The 24,798-nt window shown below is 43.7% G+C and overlaps 1 protein-coding gene across 4 annotated transcripts in view; it reads left to right on the forward strand.

Moving 5' to 3' along the window:
* TMEM74 (transmembrane protein 74) overlaps positions 1–24,489 on the forward strand; it is a 43,101-nt gene extending 18,612 nt beyond the window's left edge. Inside the window, exons 2-6 of one of the 4 annotated variants that reach the window (XR_012666897.1) lie at positions 3,100–3,243; positions 5,893–5,972; positions 14,635–16,650; positions 22,559–22,738; positions 23,892–24,489. Coding sequence is in view for 1 of the 4 variants with exons in the window: in XM_075124975.1 (XP_074981076.1) it covers positions 3,100–3,243; positions 5,893–5,972; positions 14,635–14,730 (320 nt within the window). In the remaining 3 variants the exon portion in view is untranslated. Of the gene's footprint in view, positions 1–3,099; positions 3,244–5,892; positions 5,973–14,634; positions 17,445–22,558; positions 22,739–23,891 lie in introns of those variants that run through there. The other 3 variants (XR_007355404.2, XR_007355403.2, XM_075124975.1) reach the window with 3 other exon arrangements.
* Positions 24,490–24,798: the final 309 nt, after the last annotated feature.

Below are 24,798 nucleotides of genomic sequence, written 5' to 3' on the forward strand. Positions count from 1 at the left end.
AAGCATGTTCACTCAATCTTGATGTCTTTGTTGAAAATTTAGCTTGACCTTTGGGGGAATACTATATCTACAGACTTTTGCTTAGCAGTTTTCCGCTGCTACGATATGAACCCCTTTGCTTGGCAATCACCTTGGTGAGGGTATAGAGCTTCCAAATTTGTAGCATTTTACATTTGTCATCTTTGAGGCTGGAACCTGAGTTTTCCATGGTTGGTTACTGTCTTGAGAATGCCACAGTCGATTGCTGATTGAGTTCTTAGTGTGGAGTGCATGTGTTGTCTCTGTACTTGTTGGCAGGTTTCTTTGCTCTATTTGTTGAGTATGTATTTATGATATCTCATTTGCTTGAGCAGTGTCCTGACAAGTGTCATTTAGGGGTCTCAAATAATTTGTTTTCTCAGATTAGCTGGCAAATATCCTTGGCAAATATCCTTGTACTATCTCCCCTATTATCTCATGATCCACATTTGTGAACTCATATGAACTCGCAAGGCAATGCTGTCGGGGATAATACTCATCCATATTTTCCCTTTCTCACAGATGTGCTTGCTGGATTGTATATTGTTCATAGTCAACATTTGTATATGGTTTAAAGTATTTTGTGAGTGCTGTTTTTGATTTCTCATAGTCCTTCCTATAACTAGTGTTGGCAATGTTTTAAAATTACGGTGCACCTCGCTTCCTCCAAAGTGTAGGAGCAGAGCTTGTTTAGTAGTAGAGTCATCATCCTTCATTGCAAGGAAATAGATTTTTTTTAACATTTCAAGCCAGTATTCCCATTTGACTACGAGAGTGGAATGAGATTCATAGTCAGGAAATTCAGAGATGTTTGGAACATTTTTTTTTTTAAGTTAAGACTGCTGTCTAGCAAAGCATACTGACAGGTTTCAGAGTAACAGCCGTGTTAGTCTGTATTCACAAAAAGAAAAGGAGTACTTGTGGCACCTTAGAGACTAACCAATTTATTTGAGCATGAGCTTTCGTGAGCTACAGCTCACTTCATCGGATGCATACCGTGGAAACTGCAGAAGACATTATATACACACAGAGACCATGAAACAATACCTCCTCACACCCCACTGTCCACACCCCACTGGTAATAGCTTATCTAAAGTGATCATCAAGTTGGGCCATTTCCAGCACAAATCCAGGTTTTCTCACCCTCCGCCCCACCCCCCCAAACTCACTCTCCTGCTGGTAATAGCTTATCCAAAGTGACCACTCTCCCTACAATGTGCATGATAATCAACGTGGGCCATTTCCAGCACAAATCCAGGTTTTCTCACACCCCCCCCCCCCATACACACACAAACTCACTCTCCTGCTGGTAATAGCTTATCCAAAGTGACCACTCTCCCTGCAATGTGCATGGTAATCAAGTTGGGCCATTTCCAGCACAAATCCAGGCTTTCTCACACACACCCCCCCCGCCCCGGGACCCACACACACACGCACACAAACTCACTCTCCTGCTGGCAATAGTTCATCGAAACTGACCACTCTCCAAGTTTAAATCCAAGTTTAACCAGAACGTCTGGGGGGGAGGGGTAGGAAAAAACAAGGGGAAATAGGCTACCTTGCATAATGACTTAGCCACTCCCAGTCTCTATTTAAGCCTAAATTAATAGTATCCAATTTGCAAATGAATTCCAATTCAGCAGTTTCTCGCTGGAGTCTGGATTTGAAGTTTTTTTGTTTTAAGATGGCGACCTTCATGTCTGTAATTGCGTGACCAGAGAGATTGAAGTGTTCTCTGACTGGTTTATGAATGTTATAATTCTTGACATCTGATTTGTGTCCATTTACTCTTTTACGTAGAGACTGTCCAGTTTGACCAATGTACATGGCAGAGGGGCATTGCTGGCACATGATGGCATATATCACATTGGTGGATGTGCAGGTGAACGAGCCTCTGATAGTGTGGCTGATGTTATTAGCATACTGTGCAGCTGTGGGAGATGAGGTAGACCCTGGATAGATTTGTTGTCACAACACCTGGTTAGCAGTATTCTGTGTATCCTGTTGTGTGTTGTTCTTTTTTGTTTTTTTTGTTTTTAACTTAAGACAGATACGTTCAGGCTATCTGATACAAACCGGAGGATATGCCACACTCAAAATGGCTGCCACAACACTTCTTGTTTGATACAGCAGAATATGCCACACTCAGAATGGTCGCCACTGCACTTCTTGGTTGATAGAGTAATGCACAATCACTACAAACTGCTGATTACAGCATGGCAGGGAGACTATTGCTTCTGTGGACAACGTTGTACAATCTAAAAATTCAACAGCTAGAAAGAGCTAGTATCTTTTTTTTTTCCTTTTGGTGTTGGTCTCTTTTGTTCATTTGTTTTGTTTTCTGGATCTTGTTGATCCTTGTCACAAGTGTTGTGTTCTAATTGATTAGGAGCTTCGGGAATGAATCACACAGATGCTGTATATAGTTTTTTAAAAGATTTTGCAGACCGCTGGTTTAACCCTGTAGCTCACGAAACACAGCATGCAGCTTCTCTGTTTGTAGCTCACCGCATGCCCCAGTCAAAACCAAAACTTGAGATGGATCAACATGTTGGGGACACTGGGGCATGGCCACTAGGTAACTCGAGGGGATGGAAGACCACGAGTGTCGATGAAGCCTCCTCGCACTAGGCCCAAGTGTCCTTGGCCCTCCCTCCCGCCTGGAGGCACTCGCAGCAGCTCTGCGTACTAGGCCCAAGTGTCCCTAGCCCCCCCGCCTGGAGGCACTCACAGCAGTTATGCTGAGGATCTGCAACAATATGTTGCAGAGTCAGACTGCCTGAAACTAAGCAAGGCCAAACAGGGCAGATATGGAAGAAAAATGCTGAATAAAGCAGCTTTATGTATGGTTTAACAAATGATACAGAGAACAAGGGAACTAGCTGGGAACTGAATTGGCTGGCTATATGGATACTTAGGGCAGCTTGCTATTGGATAAGTATGCTGGGAAAAAGGATGTATAAAAGCCTGTGTAACTTCCTGCTTTGTGTGCAGGATTTGGGATTTTATTCTCCCTGTACCTTTTTGCAGCTGCAAATAAACTTTTCTGCTTCTCCACCCCGTTGTGATTATTGGATGTAGCACACCGGTTAGCGAACCAACTCCAGCTGTTGTTTAGCCTCTCGGCACTGGGTGCCCGCAACAAACATGACCCAGCTGTTATACTCAGTACTCTAAGAGACCTGTACGGATCACTGAATGGATTCTCCACCAGCACTACAGTTGGTAAGAAAGTACCCAAGCTGTCAAAATAAATAAATAAATAAATAAATAAAAGGAGGGGAAATAGCAGAGTGATAGAAAGAATATGAAGAGATTCAGTTTCTGTTTATTGTCTTTTGATCTCTTGGACTAAAAAGCAATCTCAGAATATCTTCATCAGGAATTAGTAAAGGGAAGACCCAGACTTTGGGCCTCTCCTTCAGTAAGGTGCATCCAGTAGTTCCCCCACCCCAAGGGCAACCCAGAGAAACAACTGTAAGACACCAAGTCAGTTTTTTCCCTTGTTCTCCCCTGCCCCCACCTGCTTGCTCCAGGGGACAAATATTCTACATCAAGACAGCCCTTTACCAGGTGTAGATTTTTAATCCTGCACGAGTTCAGCAGTACTGGCCAGCCTGGTGAGAGGGAAAGGACCAAGACACCGCCCATTCCCTGCTCCATCTGCTCACTCCTGCCCCAGCTACACCCTATAGCGCGCACACACACACATACTAGTGATCCAGGAATATCTGAAGTAGCGTTTGCCCCCTTACTCCCCTGTGTATTGTTGTAAAGGTGAGTCAGGCTCCACTTTCAGCTCATTCAAGGGCCTCTGACCCTCCCCCACTTCTTCCCTTTACACCAAAGATGTCTGGGAATGGATTTACACAGTGGAAGTGCCTCTGTGCAGGGGGACTGAGACATCTCTGTCATCTGCATGAATGAAGACTCTGGCCCTGAGTTTTGAGCAGCGTGTTAGTTAATGCAATTTCACAGCGCAGACAGGGCCACAGTGTTGCTTTTTGTACCACAATGTTAATTTTTCATGAACCACCATGCCAAATGGTGCAACAAGATATAGTCCATGCTGAATTGCAGATGCAATCTCTCTAATCCATGCAATGTACAAGATTCCCAAAAATAAATAAAGCCAAATCACTGCATGTCCTCATATGGCACTGTAGTCTTTGACCTTTCAAAACACAACACCAGTGTAGACGCTATGTTGAGAAAATATCGCTTTAGCTTGCCGAGTGCATCAAAAGAGAAAACAATGCTTTGGAGATTTGAAACATCTTTTCACTTCAATATCCTGTGCTGCGGGGAACTTGAAGTTTAAGAGAGTCTCAGCAACAAAGGGGGTTAGAGACAAAATCAATATTTCACTATGCTGAAATGCTTCTCGTTCTGGCTGCTGTTTAAGTGGCTTGTACAAACCTTTCAAACCATATTGCCAACAGACTGAGGAATTATATTTGTAAAATGTTGGAAGCTAATTAATAGAGAGTTTAACCCCAAGAGCTGCGCAATCTGCCAAATCAGCTTCATTCATCATATGGCCCTGTCTTATAGACTTATTCTGCAGCCCTTATGTTGAGTTGTGCTCTCATGTGAGTAGTCCCATTCGATACAATGGGAGTAAGAACTGCAGAATGAGGTCCTTGCTGAGCCATTGCGAGAGTGGAGAGAGAGCAGTGATTGCGTCCAGCCCTTGAGCAAAGATGGAGGGATAAAAGGAACCGTTTCCTTTACACCCTCGCACAGAGACCAGGCAAGTTCCAGTCCTGGGGCTCAGGGAAGCACAAGGACATTACAGGGCTAGTGCCCTGAGCTACCCAAAAGGGATAGGGATGGGTGGAGAGGCGTGATTGCTGGATATCTGCATTTGGGAATGTGTACTGTACATTCTTAAGGGGTGCAGCAGCAGAAGCAGTGATTCCCAGCACGCTGGGGAGCTCTCTGAGGCATACTGCATCCCAGAGTTGAGCTCCTGTTGGAGCCACGCTGTTGTACACTGAGGGGACGTGTGGGGAGAGCACTCGGGGGTCACATCCCCTCCACGCCCAGATTTCTGGGATACCGCGCCCGCCCGCCCACCTCTTCCTCTCCCTGCGTTCCACCGGAAGGTTTTTTTTCTTATTTATTATGCTCCATGCAGGTTGCGGGGCGGTGGCGGAGGCTGTATCTGCTATTCAGCTTCCTGGGTCCCTTGGACTCCCCATAGTGATTACTGATGAACCTGGGAAGCTGAGCAGTAAATACAGCCTCCTCAGCTGCCCTGGAACCTGCATAGGGCCTCAGTGTTCTCCCCAGCTGCCACTGCTCCAGTCTCCAGCACTCCATCTCCAACCCCCTCTCCGGAGGTCCCCACTGCCGGCTTGCCATTGCGGCTTCTTCCTCTCTTCCCCACTCAGCCCCCTCCCTGCTGGGCACCCCCTGCTCGCTGTGTGGTTTTCCTCCTTGCCCCGCTCACCTCAGTCCCCCACTCAGCTCCCCTCCCCCACAGCTCACTGTGGGTGGGTTTTGCACGCGGCAAGCAGGGGAGGGCAAGCATTGAGGTGGGGGGAGGAGCGGAGGGAGGCAGGCATGTGGCCAGTGGGGGAAGGAAAGGATGTGGCGAGCGGCAGTAGGGGGAGCCAAGTAGGGATGGGGAGGAGAGGAGAGAGACATGGCGAGCAGGCCCAGTGGGAGAGGGGGCGGGGCCTGAGGAGGAGAGGGGGTGGAGTGTGGGCGGGGCCATGGGCAGAAGACATGGGACAGGGAGCTAGCATTCCCAAGCTGAAACTTCACTCCCCTCCCATGCTCCTTTCCCTGGCAGCCTGTTGTGCACCATCTTCAACATAGGAAAGTGGCCTGAAACTTTAAACAACTATACTTGATCATTATGTTCAGTTCCCCAGATATCAATAGGCTTCAGACGTTGCCATATCATCTGTGAGAAGAGGAGATGTACTACAGAATGCACGTTACAGGTAAAACTATTCTGTCTCAAATGGAAAAATATCTGTATCACTAGTGCAATCCTTGCATTGATTGCTGGAATGAGAAGTTCCTGCAGACATGTCCTAAATATTTACAGCATTGATTTAAAGAGGTGTAAAGCGGAATGTATCCAAATGGCTCTCTTTTGGCTTCACAGCTGAGGTGACTCAAGATCATAAATTATTTCTACTTGTACTGCTGCTGCTTTACATTTTTATCTCAAAGAAAGCCAGAGTGCTTCATAAACAATCTATATGTAGGACCACTTAAATGCAACCACCTCTGGAACAGTGGGCAGCATCCAATAAATTCAGGTGCAAGCAGGAGAATTATGAGCTCAGATACCAGATTAAACCTGTATCCTTAAGAGAGTCAAAGGTTCTTTCATTTCCACATGGAACTCATTTTACACACTATCCTCGGAGAGCACAGGCACCAGCTTCCTTTTTCCCCCAGATGTGCTCCCCCCTGCTCAGCCTCAGGCCCTGCCCCAGCTCCACCCCTTCCCCCCAAGGCCCCATCCCCACCCCACCTCTTCCCGCCCCCACTCTTCCCCTGCTCTGCCTCTTCCTTCCCAGTTCCGCCCCCTCCCCTGAGAGTACCCCATCCCCACTCCTCTCCCTCCCCACAAGTGCCTCCTGTACACCACGGAACAGCTGATAGCGGCCGCTGGGAGGTGCTGGGAGGGAGAGGGAGTAGTTGATCAGCGGGGCCACCAACGGGCAGGAGGCTCGGGGGCGGAGGGAAAGCTGGCTGCCGGTGGGTGCTAAGCACCTACTAATTATTTTCCATGGGTGCTCCACCCCTGGAGCACCCACAGAGTAGGCACCTATATCTGAGAGATCTACACTTGAGGCATGATTGTAACTTGGACTACATGCTCACACAAGGGAGTAAGAACTCCCCTTTTACTTCTACCCCTTGTTCAGGACTCTGGCTTGAGTCACAATAAACAGCTCACCATAAACAGCATAGTCCTCAACTAAATTTCCTTGCAAGGACATAATGTTGAATTCAGGCAGCGGACGACCAATGTGGAAAGTGAGTATCGGAGTCAAGGGCCTTTATGGAAAATGCTCTACTAGCAGCTATATTCTGTTTAAAATTACTACTGAATTATACAAGGTTATGGTCAAGACAGCTGTAGCAACCCAACTATAAACTACACTCCTTTTGGTACCGATTTCATAGCTATATGTAGTAATTCATATATCTGTATGTAACCCACAGTCTGTGCCCAATCCACAGAGGATGTGAGTGTGTTATAGCCCTCAGCTAGAGAGCCTGGCTCTTTAGCTCAAGCTGTAGAGGTCATGCTTTTTGGAGGTACCAATGTAATCTCTGGTGTTGGCCAAGATGGTGGCCACCACATGTATATAAAAGGTGAGATTTGGGCCAGTTCCTATTTTAATCAAGCCACTTTGGCCATCTAAAATTTTATATACATCTTTCCATTTGCAACTTGGTGAAAAGAAAAACTATTTTGAAAGAATAGAAAAAAACCCTCATTTTTTGTTTTGTCTAAAGACTGTGAATGAGCCTACTGAAAACAAACTAGTGGATTGAGGAGCTAGTCAGCACATTATCAGTTAAATAAAGGAATTGCATAGTATAAATCGCTACCACGAATAATTTACTGGGCTGCTAGACTGAAATTTTTTGTGCTGATCTGAATTTAATTACTTTGACTTTGACTGAAATGGCTGTTGCAGTACTGGAGATGGAGTTAGAATATATGTCAAAAATAATCAAAAAATTAATTTAGCAGTACAGAAGCAATTGTTGATGGGAATTTTGCAGCTGTTTATTTCTTTTCTACCATAATAAGAAAATAAGTTACCAAAATAATGAATTAGTCATTCCTTATACCAGTAAACCAAATTATAGTCAATAGCAAAAGGGATTTCTCATCTTGAAAGCAGTGGGATCTAGTCAAAAGATATGTTTCCTCAACATGTTCTGCCCTCACTAGGCTCCCACCCTATTTTTATTGTGACTGATGGGACAATAATTCACTCAACGCCAATGCTTTCCTGAGCTAGAAACTATGGCCCCAATCCTGTGTTCACTGAAGTCATTGGAAAAGATTTCATTGACACTAGTGGCAAGAGATTGGCCCTCAAATCTCACATTTGTATCATGCTAGAATAAAAGATCAATTAGTAGTTAATTTGAGGATACTCTCTGGGCATAAGGTAATCACTTTATGCCAGGTTCTCCCACGGGCTCAAAGCATCCCCAAGAACCTCACCTTTCTGTAACCCACAGTCACCTGGCTGACAGGGCACAGACTAGGAAGCATGCTACTTCATCATATGCTGTAAGGTTCTCTGGCAAGGGAGGCTTTGAAGGGACTGAGCCTTTGGAGCGCTCTCTCAATCACTGCAGATCCACAGCAATCCCTCTCCTCCCATCTCCACTGAATAATTTATACTGTCTAAACCACTGAAAGGAGACAATTACAAGAAAATATTTTCCTAGTGATTTACCAAAGAAGATTCTGTTTTCTGTAGAGGTGCTGTATAGAAAGGACATTTCTTCAGAGAGGTAAGGATGTATCTACATCTTCTAAGCATAGGCAGAACTTACCAGAAAATGCCTACCCCTTCCGAAACAACAATTTAGCTCTCTATCAAACTGACACCTGACTTTTTATTTAAGGTTTGGATTAGTTGGGCTAAGTCAAATGGATATAAGATCAAGTGGTACGCAGACCTGTGATTTTAGTCTGTTCACTGTCCCTTCAACACCTCACTGTGGGGGGAAAGTGGTAGCTTATATAGGGAATTTGAATTGCTGTGGACTTCAGATGCTTGGAATAAGAAATCCCCAGCATAGAATGACTGTGTAACGTGGTGGCTAAGTGTTCTATGTCCCTGCTCCAGTGGCTCATCCACACGGGATAAGAGCCTACTACTGCCAACAGCTAACACAGCTAACATAGTTACTCCTTTAGTTCAAGTTTTGGAGACCTATGTATTTGAGGATGAAGGTCTCAGCTCCTATCCCCATTGTTGACTTGTGATACCTTGAAATGTAACTCCTTGTGGGGTGCAGGATGTTTATTGTTCAGCATCCTGCATGTCTATAAAGGGAGAGAGAAGATTTAGCCCAGGCCTCTGGAGCAGGACACCACCGATGGCAAAATACTGTGGGATGTTTAGCAGTCATGATGAGCAGAAAGGATTTCAGCTTTTATGGTCTCCTCTGAATGATTTGCCCACGGTAAACTGCACAGTACTCAGTTTATTGACCTCAGAAAGGTGAAGATTGCTAAACCTTGTTACCAGTGCCTTCCCTTTCTTCATTATCCACAGATTTTAGCTTTTCTTCTCTATACCCCAGGCCCTTTGCCTCACTTGATTCGTTTCTCCTTATTTGCTTTCTCCTCTCATTTTGCATTCTAACCTTCATTTCTTCTTCAGCCTCTCTTCTCTTGCTAATTCTATATTATTACATTACTTACTCATCCTTCACCATCTCTTTGCTAGTATGCATTGCACGCAAATCCTGCACTTATTGTATTACATCATACACATCTGCTATCTTGATGAAATAAGTTTGTTCCTTTTGGTTTATTAGCTAATTAAACTAATCATCAGTAGACCTTAAAATGGCTATTAGCTTCCTTTCTTTTGTAGCACCATTCATTTACCTTTTGTAGCAGTGGTAGAACAGAGAGGAACATACACACTGCAGAGAAGTTGATTTTCAGATGATTTTGCAAGCACTGAACAGTCTCACAATAGTAACACAGAAGTCAGCCTCAAATATTTTATAATATTTGGGGACTTTATGTTGAGATAAGTATGAACCCCACTTGCAGTTTGCCAGCTTCTGGAGCTACAGACTAAGTGACTAGGGGGTGAAGCTTACCCAAGGGACTACAACAATAATGACTATGAAAGCCCTCTGACATAATTTCCCAGCATGCTGGAGTCAGGATGGGGACACAATGGACTAGGAACTCCTCCTGAGATCAATAGAGAGATCTGCCTCAGGTGATATGGACAGCAGTTTGATGGGTCAGTGATGAGAAAGAGTGTCACTAACCCATGCAAGGAGAGAGGAGAAGGCACTCCAAGTAGCAAGTAGAAGGGAGGAGCCTTGAGACATACCTTGTGGGAGGGGCTACAAGTGAATGAAAAGTGTTGGTTGTGGAATGTCACCCTCTAAAATGAACAGAGGAATGGTGCACTAAGAAATTGAAATTCCCCAAAGGAAGATGTATTCCACACTTAAAGGTGTATCCTGCAAACCCTCAATTCCTACTGAATTCAGTCACTCAGCACCTCTTTGAATAAAGCTCTTTTTCTACTAGACTGCATTTAAATCTTTTTTTAGAACTTGCTTGGAGGGTGGTACTGGGCAATGGTGAAGCCAGAGCACGATGTGCTTCAGGAATCCTCTGCCAGCAGAACACTCCCCAGGGGACTCTAGTTGATGTAACTTGGAGCTGCCGTTGGCTGCACTTGGGGTTCTGTGCATATGAATGCAATGTAATCTCATAAGCCGCTACTTCGATAAGAGCCACTCTCGTTCCGAGGAAAGAGTCTTGAATTTCCATTGATCACACAGAGCGTACCATTTCACTAATCAAAACAATTAGCCTTTAGAACCATAATATTTTTACAGCTCAATATCACAGTCTTTCTACAAAAGTGCCAAAGATCTCAAATGTCCAAGCACAGCAGAAAGGACCTTGGATTTTAACATCTGATACAAGAAACACATAGAACTCAATTTAATCTACATCAGAAGTGTACATCAGTGAGTATTTTGAACTTGGAACTTGGCTTCCAACAAATGTCAAGACAGGTACATGTCATATTTTTTTTTCCTCATATTTTGTTCTGAAATGCATAGATACAGATGTAGCAGCCAACATTTTAAAACTCATGTGTAGAGCAAAGTAAAAAATTGATTTTTTGGTTTGCTGACTGAACCTAAAAAATTCCCTCCAAAATTAATTTACTTTCAAACCAAAATGGATTTTTTTCCTTTTTTTTTGTTTGTTACCAAAACAACAACAACAAAAATCAAAATTCTGTTCAGGTCAAATGTGCCATTTTCCTTTTGTTTCTAAATGAAATGGTTCATTCCGAAATGAAATAGTTCAACTTTTTCAAAAAATGTGTTTGTATTTTTTTCCAGCTGAAATTATTTGCCAAATTTGACCCAATTTCATGAATAGTTTGTCACTCCAAAACTGCATTTTGGGGGGCAAATTTGCTATTTGACTGAAAAATCTGTCCGCTTTATTCATGTAGAAAATACAAGTCAACCCAAATCATTTGGAGACCTGAACAGTAGAGGTCTTTTACTGTGAAGGATAAGAAGCAAAGGTCCCAAGAATCTACTTGCACATATCTGTCTCATAACGTTTTGTTTATTTATGAACATCATAAATAAAGTACAAACACTGAGCGCTTTAACACACTGTGATTTGTTTATCATTCTTTTATCAGCTTCTGAGTGAAGAGAGTCAGCTACAACAAGCATAGATCACTTCATGCCTCCTATCAGCAGTGGCATTTCATTATTTTGCTGCTTCCTTAGCTTATAAACGTTGTCATGCACTTTCTCTTATTTACTCTTCAAAGTGCATGAAGTGACTACATGATGAAATCTCACTCTTTCCTGGAAGTTTATAGTGGCATGCCCTTACTTTCTGCTGCAGAGGGCTCTTTTGAATTGATAAGATTTCCCAACTTTAAAATAAAAAAAGTCTAAGTTAGCAAATGGTAAACAATAAAATCAATAGCCTTCACCTGGATTTTTAGTGTGCATTAAAAAATATGAGCTAAAAATGAATTACTGTGTGCAACGTGGCTTGGGGTTTTTTTAGCCCACCAAAAATTAATGGGAGCTTTGCCAACGGCTCTGGCCCATATTCTGAAACATTTAACCATTCAAGAGGAAGGAATCTGTCCTTTATTGCTGTGAAACTAGTCATAACTCAGACAAAATTTTAGGGCTATTCTGATATTGCTCTGCTAAAACTCAGACTTTCTAATCTACGGTTGTTTAAAATGAAAATGCTGCAAATTATTTAAAATGAATCCTGATCTCCACCCCTCACCCCCTCTAGCAAACCAATCTCTCTTTTCTGGATCATTCACTGGGAACTAATGTTAGACTGACGGTCAGGGGAATACAGCAAAAAACCTAAATCTAAACTGAAAACAGCCTCAACTAGAAGTGCCCTGGTAGCTGGTGAAGTGCCATGAAAGCAAGAGATCCAGCTCACCCGAGTTTGGATTACCCAGGTTCTGAGCCAGGGATTAGAATCCAATCAGAATTAAAATTTGGTAATGATTAGGCAGCTGTTGTTCTGAGACCACTGCCTATTATGTTAACCGTTATGGTTGCTTTGTGTCCTTGCGACCCACCTGTCTGTCTTTCTGTATCCACCTGTTAACTCTTGTCGTGTACCTAGAATGCAAGCTCTTTGGGACAAGGATTCTCTTTGTGTTCTGTTTGCAGAGCACCTAGCGCAGATGGGGTCCTGGTATATAACTGGGAATCCTATGCACTGCTGCAATACCAGTAATAACTATTAGTAAAAGAATCTGTCCCTTCTCTTTCCTGGAAATTTTGTCTTGGGGGTTGATGGCATCTGTCCCTACTGCTGGGCTAGATTCTGCTACAGATTGAATAGTACCTTACTCCACAAGTATTCCCATGTATTTCGGTGGGACTTCTCATGGGGGAAGGTACTAGTCAGCATGAGTAAGAGTGGCAGAATCTCACCTTCTGATAGTATTTTCAGGCATTGACACAGTGGTCTAATTCTGCCATCTTTACTTATATTGACTTCAGTGGGCCAACAGAGTAAGATACTATCCAGGACGAATAAGGGTGGCAAAATCAGGCCCAATCAATATTGAGTGAACACAGTAAGTGATTTTTTGCTGAAAAAAAAAAAGGTTTTTGCTTCCGTATTTTGCTTGTATGTAGTGGGGAAGGTTTTTTTACTCATTTTTCTGGGTTTTGTATGTCTTCATGGTTGTGTCTATGGTTATAGTATTTTCACGGTGTTCCTAAGTCCTGGATGTCAAGGATTTTTAATATAAATTCTTGGTTGCATAATATGAACTTATCCTTTATGTGCACGTTGTCAGCATTTCCCACCTCTGGCAGGTCACTTGACTTGTTAATTAATTATTTGCAGAGATGGGGGCATACATTGCCTACAGTAATTACACATTAAGAATTACATCAGTGCTGACAGGGGGAAAGTACAAATAAAAATAAAAATAAAACCCTAGTTCTAAACCAAAGGTGCTTTGAATTTCTGACATTATTCTCTCCCCTGAATGTTACAGGAGCATTAATGAGTGACTTTTGTCTCTAGAAGCAAGGCTGCACTTACAGCTGCATATAGAGTACAGACATTGCAGTCTCACCTAGCATGAGTACAAATATCAGTGTAGATGTGAGGCACTGCTTGGGTGAGGAGAATACAGATATGCCAGACCTCTGCGGTGTACACCCTATACAGCGCTCTATCTACCCAAGCCGTGCCGCCCATGTTTACACTGCTATTTTTAGCAATGGAGTGCCCTGCTGCCTCTCTGGTGCTGGAGCCTTTTCCCACCTCTGTGAAAGGCTTTGGCTGCATGGAAAGACTCTGGCAGCAGGCAGCCAGAGGCTTCCTCTGCCCCTGCCAGAGCCTTTCGCAGGCGCTTGTAGCTACCCACTGCAGCGTGGACATAGCCAGTCTTTCACTGTGGCATGTATCTACACATACCCTACATCCTGCCACAAGGGTAGACAAAGCGTATGTTTCTGGGTATTCCTACAGTTCTATTCGCAAAAAATAAATTACAATGCCCATCCAGGTCAGGATACATTCAAAGTTCTGGTGTCCATGAGTCAAGAAGGCTGTTGATAAATTGGAGAGGACTCAGAGAAGAGCCAGGAGAAGGATTAAAGGATTGGAAAACATGCCGTATAGTGATAGACTCAGGGAACTGAATCTGTTTCATTTAACAAAGAGAAGGTAACGGGTCACTTGATCACAGTGTATAAGTACCTATGTGGAGAACAGAAATTTGATAATCTTCAATCTAGCCAACAAATCTATAACAATCTCCAATAGGTGCAAGTTAAATCTGGAAAGGTTTAGAATAGAAATAAAGCACAATTTTTTAACAGTGAGGGTAATTAATCATTGGAGCAACTTACCAAGGGTTGTGGTGGATTCTCCATCACTGGCAATTTTAAACCAAGAATGGATGTTTTTCTAAAACTTATGTTGTAGTTCATAAATTTGGAATTAATTCCCTGGAATTAATTTGGGGAAGTCCTGTGGCCTGGGTTATACAGAAGGTCAGACACAGGTGAGAGGTTTATTGTAGGAGTGGATGGGTGAGATTCTGTGGCCTGCACTGTGCAGCAGGTCAGACTAGATGATCATAATGGTCCCTTCTGACCTTAATGTCTATGGATCTATGATGACAGTAGTCCTGTCTGGTGGGCGAGAAATCTGCAATCTGTTACTTTCTGTAGCCTTAATGGTAGCAACTCATGGTGCTCTAGTGAACTCAGCAAGGAGCTGGGAACCATTGTGTTACCTTGAGCAAGTCATGTAACCTCTTTGCCCCCATTCCCCACATGTAAAAGTGAGCTAATATACTTGTCTGACAGGGGCATGCTGAGGAATTCTTACTGAAGATCAGGTTGTGGCTGACCTCATGGGTTCATGGAGAAAGAAGGAGGATACAAGAAGCCTCTTCATTGTAGTCCCTGTGCAAGAACCAACCACAATTGTTGCCCCTGTGCTCCCAAGCTACTACAGGCATGGTGGAGGTGAGGCCATGCCCCGCCTTCTCCTCCACACCAGGCAAGAAGAGCTGGCCAGTTGTGCAGGCGAGCAAATGCTTCATTTCCTGAAGGACCTTAGCAACAAGTATACCAGAGAGCCCCAGGAAGCACTGTCCCTTGCATTGCTCCTCCGGGGTTAATGCAGCACAACACTGCCCCCAATACAGTGCTGACATTAAAAACCACAACAACCCAACAGAACCCATCATGTGGAAACTGACTGTGCTAAATAAATTCATGAACTCTGTGAAATGAGCTGTGGTTCCCAGTCTAAAATACATAATCATAGTTGGCATTAATTAGTACCCTTGTTGGCAGTCTCAGCAGACAGGCGAAGGACTGAATGGGCATGGAGACTGAATTTGTCCCCAGAGGTAGAACTCCAGCTCACAGATGTGGTACATTGGTGGGAATTGATGGGAAGTTTGCAATGCCACTGGTCCTGCAGTTATCTGTGCTGTGGATCAGCTGCAGGGTCATCAGTCATGCAAAATTCATACAAACTGTTAAGTTGTAAGAAATAAGGGTATCTAGTGTAATTAGGCAGGGGAGGAACATTTGTTTTTTGTCCTCAGTAGAAGTGGGGGAGCCACGAGGCCCTGTCCCTCTTTGTGGCCCTGCTGCCTCCTCCTCCCCTTCCCATGTCCTGCCCGCTGCCCAGGCTTGAAGCTGGAGTCGGGCCATGTTAAAAGCCACCCAGGTATCCCGGGCCACTGTGGGGAGCCCTGGACCCTCGACCTTCCCTGGGCGGGGCACTGGAGTGCCCAAGAGCAGCCCCCGGCACATGTCCCCACCCTCCAGGACATGGTGCCTGGGGCAGGTGGAGAGTCTGGGGCTCCCCAGAGCAGCCTAGGCTCCTTGGATGGCTCTTACCATGGCCCAGCTCCAGCTTCAAGCTTTGGCAGCGGGCAGGACCGGTGGGGGGCAGGGATGGGGCCCTAGTGAAAGACTAAAGGCAGAAGATCCCTGGCTTTGATCTTCTGCAAAGTTCATGGGCAACCCTAAACAGCATCCATGCAAATCATGACAGATGCGGATATTTGATGCACAAATGGAAAGTTTAAAACTCTCCAGTGTGTGACTGTGGTCACCCAGATCAGACCATGGAACATATAATGACTCAATGCCCAGTTCAGAGATATAAATGAGGCATCACAGCAATACGCTCTGCTACTGCTTACACAATTCTCTGGCTTAACCACCTGAATGTAAAATTATAGTTGTTAACTCTGTATCTACATCAGCCATACAAAGAAAAAGTGGGCAGGGCCTGGGGTGAGTCGTGACTCCTCCCTGCTACTCACCAGCCAGAGTAGTGGGCCAGGCACACGCAGGAAATAAGCTGCCCTATAAAGAGTGGGGTGAAGTAACTTACTCCCAAAGCAAGAGGGGTACAGGGAGGGAATGATGACTTAGAGGGGTGGCTTTGTGTCACAGTGTGTCCTGGGGCCTCCCAAGGTTTATGGAGCTTATGCACCAAAGTTACTTGAGGCTGTCGCTAACCTAAAAAACTAGCCCGAAAAGAATAAAATAAACAAGCAATATAGGGTTGTGCACTTTCCTACTGAAATGTTTGCGGCCACATGTGCCAAGAGAGGCCATGCGTTGGTACAATAAGTGCGCAGTGTGGTTACAAAAGGCCAATTCTTTGTGCTACTGGCAAGGGAGGGTGCCAGCTCCCATAAAACAAATTGTGTCTGTTCAAACTCGCGCAGAAGCAGCAGGAGAAGCTGCAGTTGAGTGCTTCAACTGTCTGTACACTCTCTAGGGATAACTGACTGCTAAGAAAAAGACAGTTCCTGTATCTCTGCAATGCAGCACATCTGGTGAGTGGGACAGGTAAATTAACCTTATTTTACTTACACCAGAAAAAAAAATCCTTAGGCCTTAGTCTGTGATTTTCCCCTTGTGACCCTAAGAGGACTTCGGTGCCCACTGGCAGAGGGCCCACCATATGTAACTCATATCAAGCCTGATACACACCTCCTGTACACTGCTGTCATAGTATGTATCAAATGTAAACTGGTGATGTAGGTAGGGTAAGCATGTAAAGAATTGTGTATGTGTGCTGGAAATATGTTCTGACAAGGTGCTTTGGTGGCAGTGCATAAATCAAGCCTGTCCTGGACAAAGGAATATGACTTCATCTGTCTGATCAGGTTGATTACAGGCAGAGGACAATGAAAGTATATTTACATATAACGTAAACAAAGCAATCAAGCTAACAAGCAGCAGAAGAAAGAGCTTACTGAGGAAACAGCTCACTAGAGAGACAGATGTCCGCACCCCGAGGAGGTCTTCCTGGCTCTTGAGAAAAAGACAATGGACTTTGGAAAATATACAGGGAGCAAAGACATTCTAGTCATCCATCATGTAGGGACATAGGGACCAGCATCCTCCAAGCCTGCAAACAGTAGGTTATCTTGGCCTGAAGGGCAGGAGCTGCTGATGATTTGCTGTAAGTGAGAACCTGTCCTAGGCAAAGGCATAGCATGCTAGAATGATGTTTTAGGCTCTAGAAAGCCTGTTCTTTGTCTCTTGTTTGCAACCCTTTTCTATATCCTTTATTCTTGTCTGATATCAATTAAGTCTCTGATCTGTATTAATAAACTTACTGTTGTTTTATTATAAAACCATCTCAGTGCTGTTATATTGAAGTAAAAGTGAGAGTCTTCCACTAAAGTAACACGTTGGCATGTGTGCTGTCTCTTTGGAGGCAGCAACCATAATAATTTATGTGAGTGTCCAGTGAGAGGAACTGGACACTGCAGGGAGACGTCCCTGGGAACTTGGTTTCACTGAATGTTACCTGCAAGGCAAGGTTCAGACTGGCAGAATCTAAGGACTTTGCTGGCAAGGCAGACAGTCTAGAGTGTCAGGGGGCTAACACACAGGTTAGCAGTAGCAAAGCTCTCACTTGCTGAGGTGAGGGGTAATACAGTGTGTCACAGGATACTCTATTCACTACTAGGGGTGCCTCCTTGTAGCCACATCTGGGATTAGCTCCACTCGGGTCTGATGCCTCCTTCTGCGGCTCGCTGCATGCTCTGCCTTCTCTCTCTCACTCCCTGTGACTCAGGGTACTCTGGCTTCATGGCTCGGCTCTCCAGCCAAGTAACTTTTGTCTTCCCCTTCCGGGATATCAAAGTCTTTCCATACCAATGGTCTCAAGCAGTCTCCTTACGCACTGTCCTGATGGTACCACTTCCCCAATGACTGGTAAGGGAACACGGGCCCACCCACTACTCTAGGTTCAAGTCCAGGGACCCTACACCTGGCAATTGTGGTCTGGTTTCCCTCAGACCCTGCTGCTCTTTCCCTGAACTCCTTCCTACAGCTGCTGGTTTTCCACTCCTCTGGGTGTGCCAGCTCTAACTCCCTCCTCCCAGGAAGTAACTGCAGACTACTGAACTTGGCCGCCTCCAACACCCCTCCCAGGGACTCAGGGAGTGATTGCAGATACTTCCCTACAGCCCCTTTTTGTTGCCAGCTTCCTGTCTTTAAAAACCCAGCCCCACGCCTCCCCCAGCTGAATTTCATGAGCACATTAGGTAGGTTGCCAGGTGTCTGGTTTTCAACCAGAAAGTTCAGTCGAATGGAGGACCTGGCAGCGACCGGAAACTAAAAGTCCGGTTCCTGGAGTAACCGCAATCAGCCTCCCTGCCAAGAGGGTGGAAAGAGCAGCAGCTGCTCAGCTGCTGATGGAGAGAACTGGCTGGCTCGCAAACCTGGCTCCAGCTTCTCCAGTGGAAAGGTAAGTTTTGGTGCTGGTGCCGCCTGGTGAGACATTTAATGAATGCTCCTAAGACTGGAGTTTTTTTCTACATGATTTTTCTGTGGAGAATTTTGTTGTAGAAAGGAATCAAGCATGAGAAAAAAGTTTTCCAAAAGGCAAAGAACAAACACTTCTTTTAAACCTCTCATGCTCCACCAGCTTGCTCTGTATCATTTTACCAAACTCCTGAAACATCATGTTCCTTTCTTCAGGAGAACATGGCTTGGTTCTATTAACTCTCTGAAGGACCTATGCCTTTGTATAGTCACAAATAAACAATATTCAATTTAAGCCCCTCCTCCCTGTGAGGAAAGGGTTCATGAGACTGAACCAGTTGGCTGAACCAGGAAGAAGGCCTAGCTAAAGCAGGCTCTCCTGTTAAACTACAATACCTCAACTGAACTTGAAGAAACCTTCTGTTGATCTTAGGTACCTTGACACTGAATCCCTGGTCTTGTTTAATCCCAGGAGTCCAGCCACATGAAGTTAATCACAGGTGTAATAGAGAGTAGTAGCAGGAAAGGAGCTGGGAAGGAGCTATACTGCATTTGGCTTCACAGTCTGTTTTTACTGCGTAGCACTATGCAGTGCAGGAAATGATAATCACAGAAGTGAGCTAAGGAACAGTAATCAAAAAGTAAGTTAAGTAATAAAATGTGTTTAATAAAATAAGACACATCTGTCAATTCAGTGCTTTGCTCCCCAAGGGCCAAAGTAATACTCTGTAGTGAACTACAGTAGAGGCAGTGGTTTTTTCTGTACTGCAGAGTGACTTGTAATGAGAGCATTTTTTCATGAGTTTGCATTAGTCTGTCATTTCTGTTCATTCCTGTAAGTTGAATTCATGGAGTCAAATAGCACTTGTATTTGAATGCTGATTTGAACAATGTAATCAACCTGGTGGAGCGGTGTGATGCTCTCCTCAAGGAACTCAGAACCATCAGACACTGTGTGACAGGGATGTCCACCTCATACAAGGCCTGAAGAGGTAAATTAGGCCAATTAACATGTAGGCTGCACCTGGAGGAAAGCCAGGGAGTGCTAAGGCCTAATGTTAGAGTTGCCAACTTTCTAATTGCTGAAAACCAGACACCCCTGCCCCACCTCTTCCCCGAGGCCTCTTGAGTCTAAGTTCTAAGTCTCATGACTCAGCACCTTCTTGCTCAATGACACTAGCTTCCTGGGAGGGGGAGAATGAACACTGGAGGGGAGAGTGCAAACCATAGCAGGAGGTGGGAGAGGAGCAAGTTGGGGAAGAGGTGGGGCAGCGGTGTCTGGTTTTCAGCAATTAGAAAGTTGACAACTCTAACATTAGTCAATCGGGAAGGGGTTTAAGCTAAACCGAAAAACACTCTTGCAAGAGCATCCGCAAGAGTGGGAGAGGGTGTAGCTTTTCTCTATAGATAAGGCATTAAGAGGGAAGTGTTACCTATTGAATTGTCAACCCCATGTTCAGCTCACAGAGGTCTCCGTGGATGTCTCCCATCTAATGACACACCAGGCCAATCATACTTAGTTGAAAAGTTCTGAGAAGTTAGTGGCTGGAGGTAGCATGACCACAGGGAGCTAATCTCCATGGAAAGTTGACTCAGAGTGTTCAGTTTTGTGCAGTATCATGTAGGCAGAAGTCAAACTCCTAATGATTTGCAGTCTAACACTTCGAATGCTGAGAATGAATCAAAAAAACGTTTTGAAGTTTTTATAAAGGAAGTCACCTCATCAGATATTCAGACAGCAGTTATCACAAGGCTGGTCTACACTACCACAGTAAATTGATCTAACTTACGCAACTTCACTCACGTGAATAACGTAATTGAAGTCGACGTAGTTATATCCCCTTACCACGGTGACTACACTGCATTGTGTTGACAGGAGAGCGTCTCCCGTCAACTTCTCTTACACTTCTTGGGGAGGCAGAGTACATAAATCGATGGGAAAGTGCTCTCCCATCAATTTAGCGTGTCTTCACCAGACCCACTAAATCGACACTCGCTGCATCGATTGCAGCAGTGCCGATCTACCGGTAATTGTAGACATGCCCTCAGAGGTGAGAGAAAAGCAACAGGGAAAGCAGAAAAATAACAAAGTAAGTTGGCAAAACATCCCCTGTGAACAGTAAAATGTTCACAGCTTTGTGATGTTCCCTACAACTTGTATTAATTCACAGGATGCAAGTTATAATTTATTGTTGTGTGATGCACAAATGTGCTTATATTTCTCAAACCTGTCACTTACTTTATCTAGGGCAAAAACAGAATGATAGAAGCTAGTGCTAGAGCTAAATCATCCAGTGCATTTCCTTGAAAATACAGAATGGTTCCCTTCAATACTTCTTCTAGTTCTGTGTCCAGTCTAGTTTTAAAGGACTCAAGCAATGAGGCTCCCAATAGCTATTATATCTTACTTCCCGGGAGTTTTTTTCCTAACACACAGCCTACATTTTCTCTATCTTAACTACATCTCATTATTCCTAGTCTGATACCCATGAATTATACTGAATAATTCCTCTCCTTCCTTCTTGTCTATATCCTTCAGATATTTGTAGAGGTCCCTCTATTCCCCCAACCTTTGCTTTCCCCTGAAATGAGTCCCTCCAGTCCAGGAATTATTTTTGTTGTTTCCTCTCAGAGCTTCTTCAATGTGTCCATATTTTCCCAGTAATGACTTAATGCTAGCTGGCAGGTTTAGGCCCAGTTCTAACCCGTAATTAACACAGCTATAGAGGTACCATTCTGACTGTACTCACAGCCTTTACCTCTTACTGAAGCCCAAATACAGCAGCCTTGACTCAATGAAAATTATTATTCTGGAGCTGCAGAAACAATCACAAAGACTTGTTCTTACCAAGGAGCAAATCTATAATGACAGCCTCTGTGGCATTTTGTTTTGTGACATTTTCATAGATAGTGAAACCTATCAGCAATTTCTTTTCTTGTTATGAGTCTGTCTCCAATTATACTGAGCTGTTTTGTTCCACCTTTATCACCTTTAATAAGCAGTGATTTAAGACAGGTTTCACTGGAGACACAGAATCGAAGTGTGCTCAGATACGACTGTGATCAACAGCAGTACAAAACCCTAAGATAGGTGATATAAAACCCAGAATAAGGAGAGAGGAGAGAACAAAATTTAGACTGTTTTCCAGAAGCAAAAATCCTATGTATTCCATAGACAATGCTCCCGCTAGAGGAAATTTCAATGTTAAAGTCACATGTATTGTATTGTTTAATATAAGCCATAAAACATTACTGAGGTGTTTGTAGCATGCAGGTGTTGGTTGTTTCTGATGGAAACAAACCAATGGAATTTGGCTGCCATGTTTACCACAATGGCCACAGAATCTCTTGATCTCCTCATAGGCTTAGACTGGAACTCACATCCACATGCTCAGCATTCATTCTCTTTCTCTTCCTAAAAGCCAAGCCCAGGGAATGTAAAAGAAAATGGGCTTAATTAATGCCAGATTTGAACTATTAAACCCATTAACACAGGACAATTTAGAGTTTTGCTCTCTGGGAAAATAGTTTGACTCCCCCATTTGTGTGTGTGTGTGGGGAGGGGGGTTACACATGTTTTGGGGTGTTTTTTTACTCTGATTCTGGGAGCCAAGGACAAAGCAGAGCAAGGAGTCAAAAGGGGAATGGGAATCAGGAGGCCAGCAGATAGCTGCTTCCCAGCATGTGGTAAGAGCTTGCTCCAGTTGAATTCAATGGAAGATGACCAATAGTGTGCAGGAGACTAGAGTTGGAAGTGGAAAGAGTGGGAGGGTGAACAAACACCAGCAGTGTCCCCAGATAGGAGAGAGTGTGAGCAACAAAGGGGCAACTGTAGAGCTACAGTGTGGCTACACAGGGAACCAAATTACAGGGAGAACAAGAAGATGGAGGGTGAGAGAAAGAAAGGGGGTCACGATCAGCATGTGCAGTGTCATGACAATGCACTAGCATTCATTTGTTTTCTGCTGTGTTACAGATCTAATGAGAGCCTGGCCTGTTGAACTTCAGGCCTCGATGTTTCCTGGATTTCAGCAAGGAACACTGGTCAGGCCTGGATTTGGTTTTGCTTCCTCCTCTGACTCTGTCTCCGCTGGAAGAGAACTTAATGTAACAATGGAACCTCACCTCCGAGCAAGCCTTTCGAAACTGACCTCAGGTGAACCAATGACTCTGCTATCATAGGAAAGAGCCACAACTCTGGTCTGGGAGTGGACAACAATCACCATCCACTTACGACCAAATTGGAAAGAGCAGCTAGACTAGACTTTCCATTTCCCACTTGCTCTCTTCTCTTTAATCTGGTTTTACTTGTCTGTGTTGGTTGAGGAAACTGACTGGACAAAATGTGCAGCTGGGATTGTACAGGAATGGTAACGTTAACATTCCATCACTTAATAAAAGGGTTATGAAACAAAGCTGCTTTTGTAACTCACCATTTTTCCTGTACACAGACAGTCTGGTCCAAAGCCCATTGACGGCCATGGAAAGACTCTGACCAACCTCAGTGGGCATTGGACTGGGTCCTTAGTAAATAAAGCAGAAATAAAGGAAACACTGTATGTGGTGGGCTGCAAAAGAGACTGCTAAATAATCCATAAACCACAACTGCAGGAGAAGGGGAGGAAGAAGGCGGGGAAGCAAGGAATGGGGCAAAGATGGCTAGAGGTGAAGCCAGACTGCTGGGGCTGATGTCACCCAAGGCAAGAAAATCGTGGCAAGTAGTTAGATACCGGGAACGTGCCCTTTATTGTAGACCTTGGCAAAGTTTGCCAGGATGGAGTGGTATTGGGGGGACAGGTTCTAAATGTAGCTGATCCCTAATTCCTATGGAACTTTTTCTATCAGTATTTACAAGCAGATCTGACTTACTGACCTTCAAAGAACTATCATCTTTGAATGTGAACACTGCATTACTTTAAGGACCCAAGTTTGAAAATTATGGCAGTGTTCATAAGTCTTTCCAGAAATACCTGTCCTTTGTTTCCATGTATGTATACACATGTATACACATGCCCCTGTGACACACTCAGCCAGACCACAGTTGGCATGCATTTATTTGGCCACTGTAAAATGTTGTTCTGAAAGTAGAAGCAGTAGTTGATCGTGATAATATTTGGTACAGCAAAACCAGCGAACACAAATCCCAAGCACTGTAAAAATTTATATTGACCCTAATATTATATAATAAAATGGTAATAATTCTGTTCCAATGTTGATTCCATCCATTAGAGGACGAGGTTGGTGATTATTTTAATACATTTATTTATTTATTTATTTAATACAATATATTTTCTCTCAATTCCATTTAGCAAGCAAAAACAACGAGCCACCTCAACACAGATGACGTTTTATCTGCAAATGTTCCAGCAGGGGGCAGCATTTATTCATTTGTGGAGCAAGAGTAAGAAAATGCCTTTTTAATTTTACTGAGTTTATCTCAACACAGCTTTTCAGCTGGGAAAAAATGGCATCAGACTTCCAAGGTTGATATAAAATATACAAAATGCTATATTATAAAATGTTTACAGCTGGATGGACAGCTAGCAAATGTGAGAGACAAAGGCGGGGATGAAAGGGTTAAAGCACTAGCTCTAGACCTTCCTTGTCCTGTTCATGAGCATGATGCTGCTTTGAGCATGGCTTGATAGTCAGATTAAAGTGACTCGGTGTTCAGATTCAGTGTCAGCAGATGACCCTGATCACAATGTTCCCATTTAGGGAAGCATTTTCACTGCAGTGTTCACAGTGTTCTCCTTGGTTCAAGATATATTACATCAGGGATCAAATATGCTAGTGAAAATCCAAAATAAACTCCAAATAATAAAGAAACATTGTATTATTATCCCAGACCCCAATAATATTGCTTGTTTCTGCTACAAGAATAATAAAGTTCTTCATTCATTTAGACCACTGTTACACTGTGTTTTTTAAAGCTTTCTGTGGAAAGCAAATTTTTAAAATTGAATTGTTTCATATAATGAATTAATTTTAAATCCATGGTGGTTCACAGTTCAACACCTTCAAATGACACAATTCCAATCATCATTATTTAAACTTTGAGATAATCAAGGTATAATCCATTTTGAAGAAGAATTCTTCAGCTGTTGTAAAGTACAGGAAATTTATTTTTATAAACACATTTCTAGTTTTAAAATACATTTTTTTAAAATTACGGGTATCCTAGCCAAATTTGAATGTGGGTTATTCACACCTACC

This window comes from Caretta caretta, chromosome 2 (assembly GCF_965140235.1).
Source record: "Caretta caretta isolate rCarCar2 chromosome 2, rCarCar1.hap1, whole genome shotgun sequence".
NCBI classification, from domain to species: domain Eukaryota; kingdom Metazoa; phylum Chordata; order Testudines; family Cheloniidae; genus Caretta; species Caretta caretta.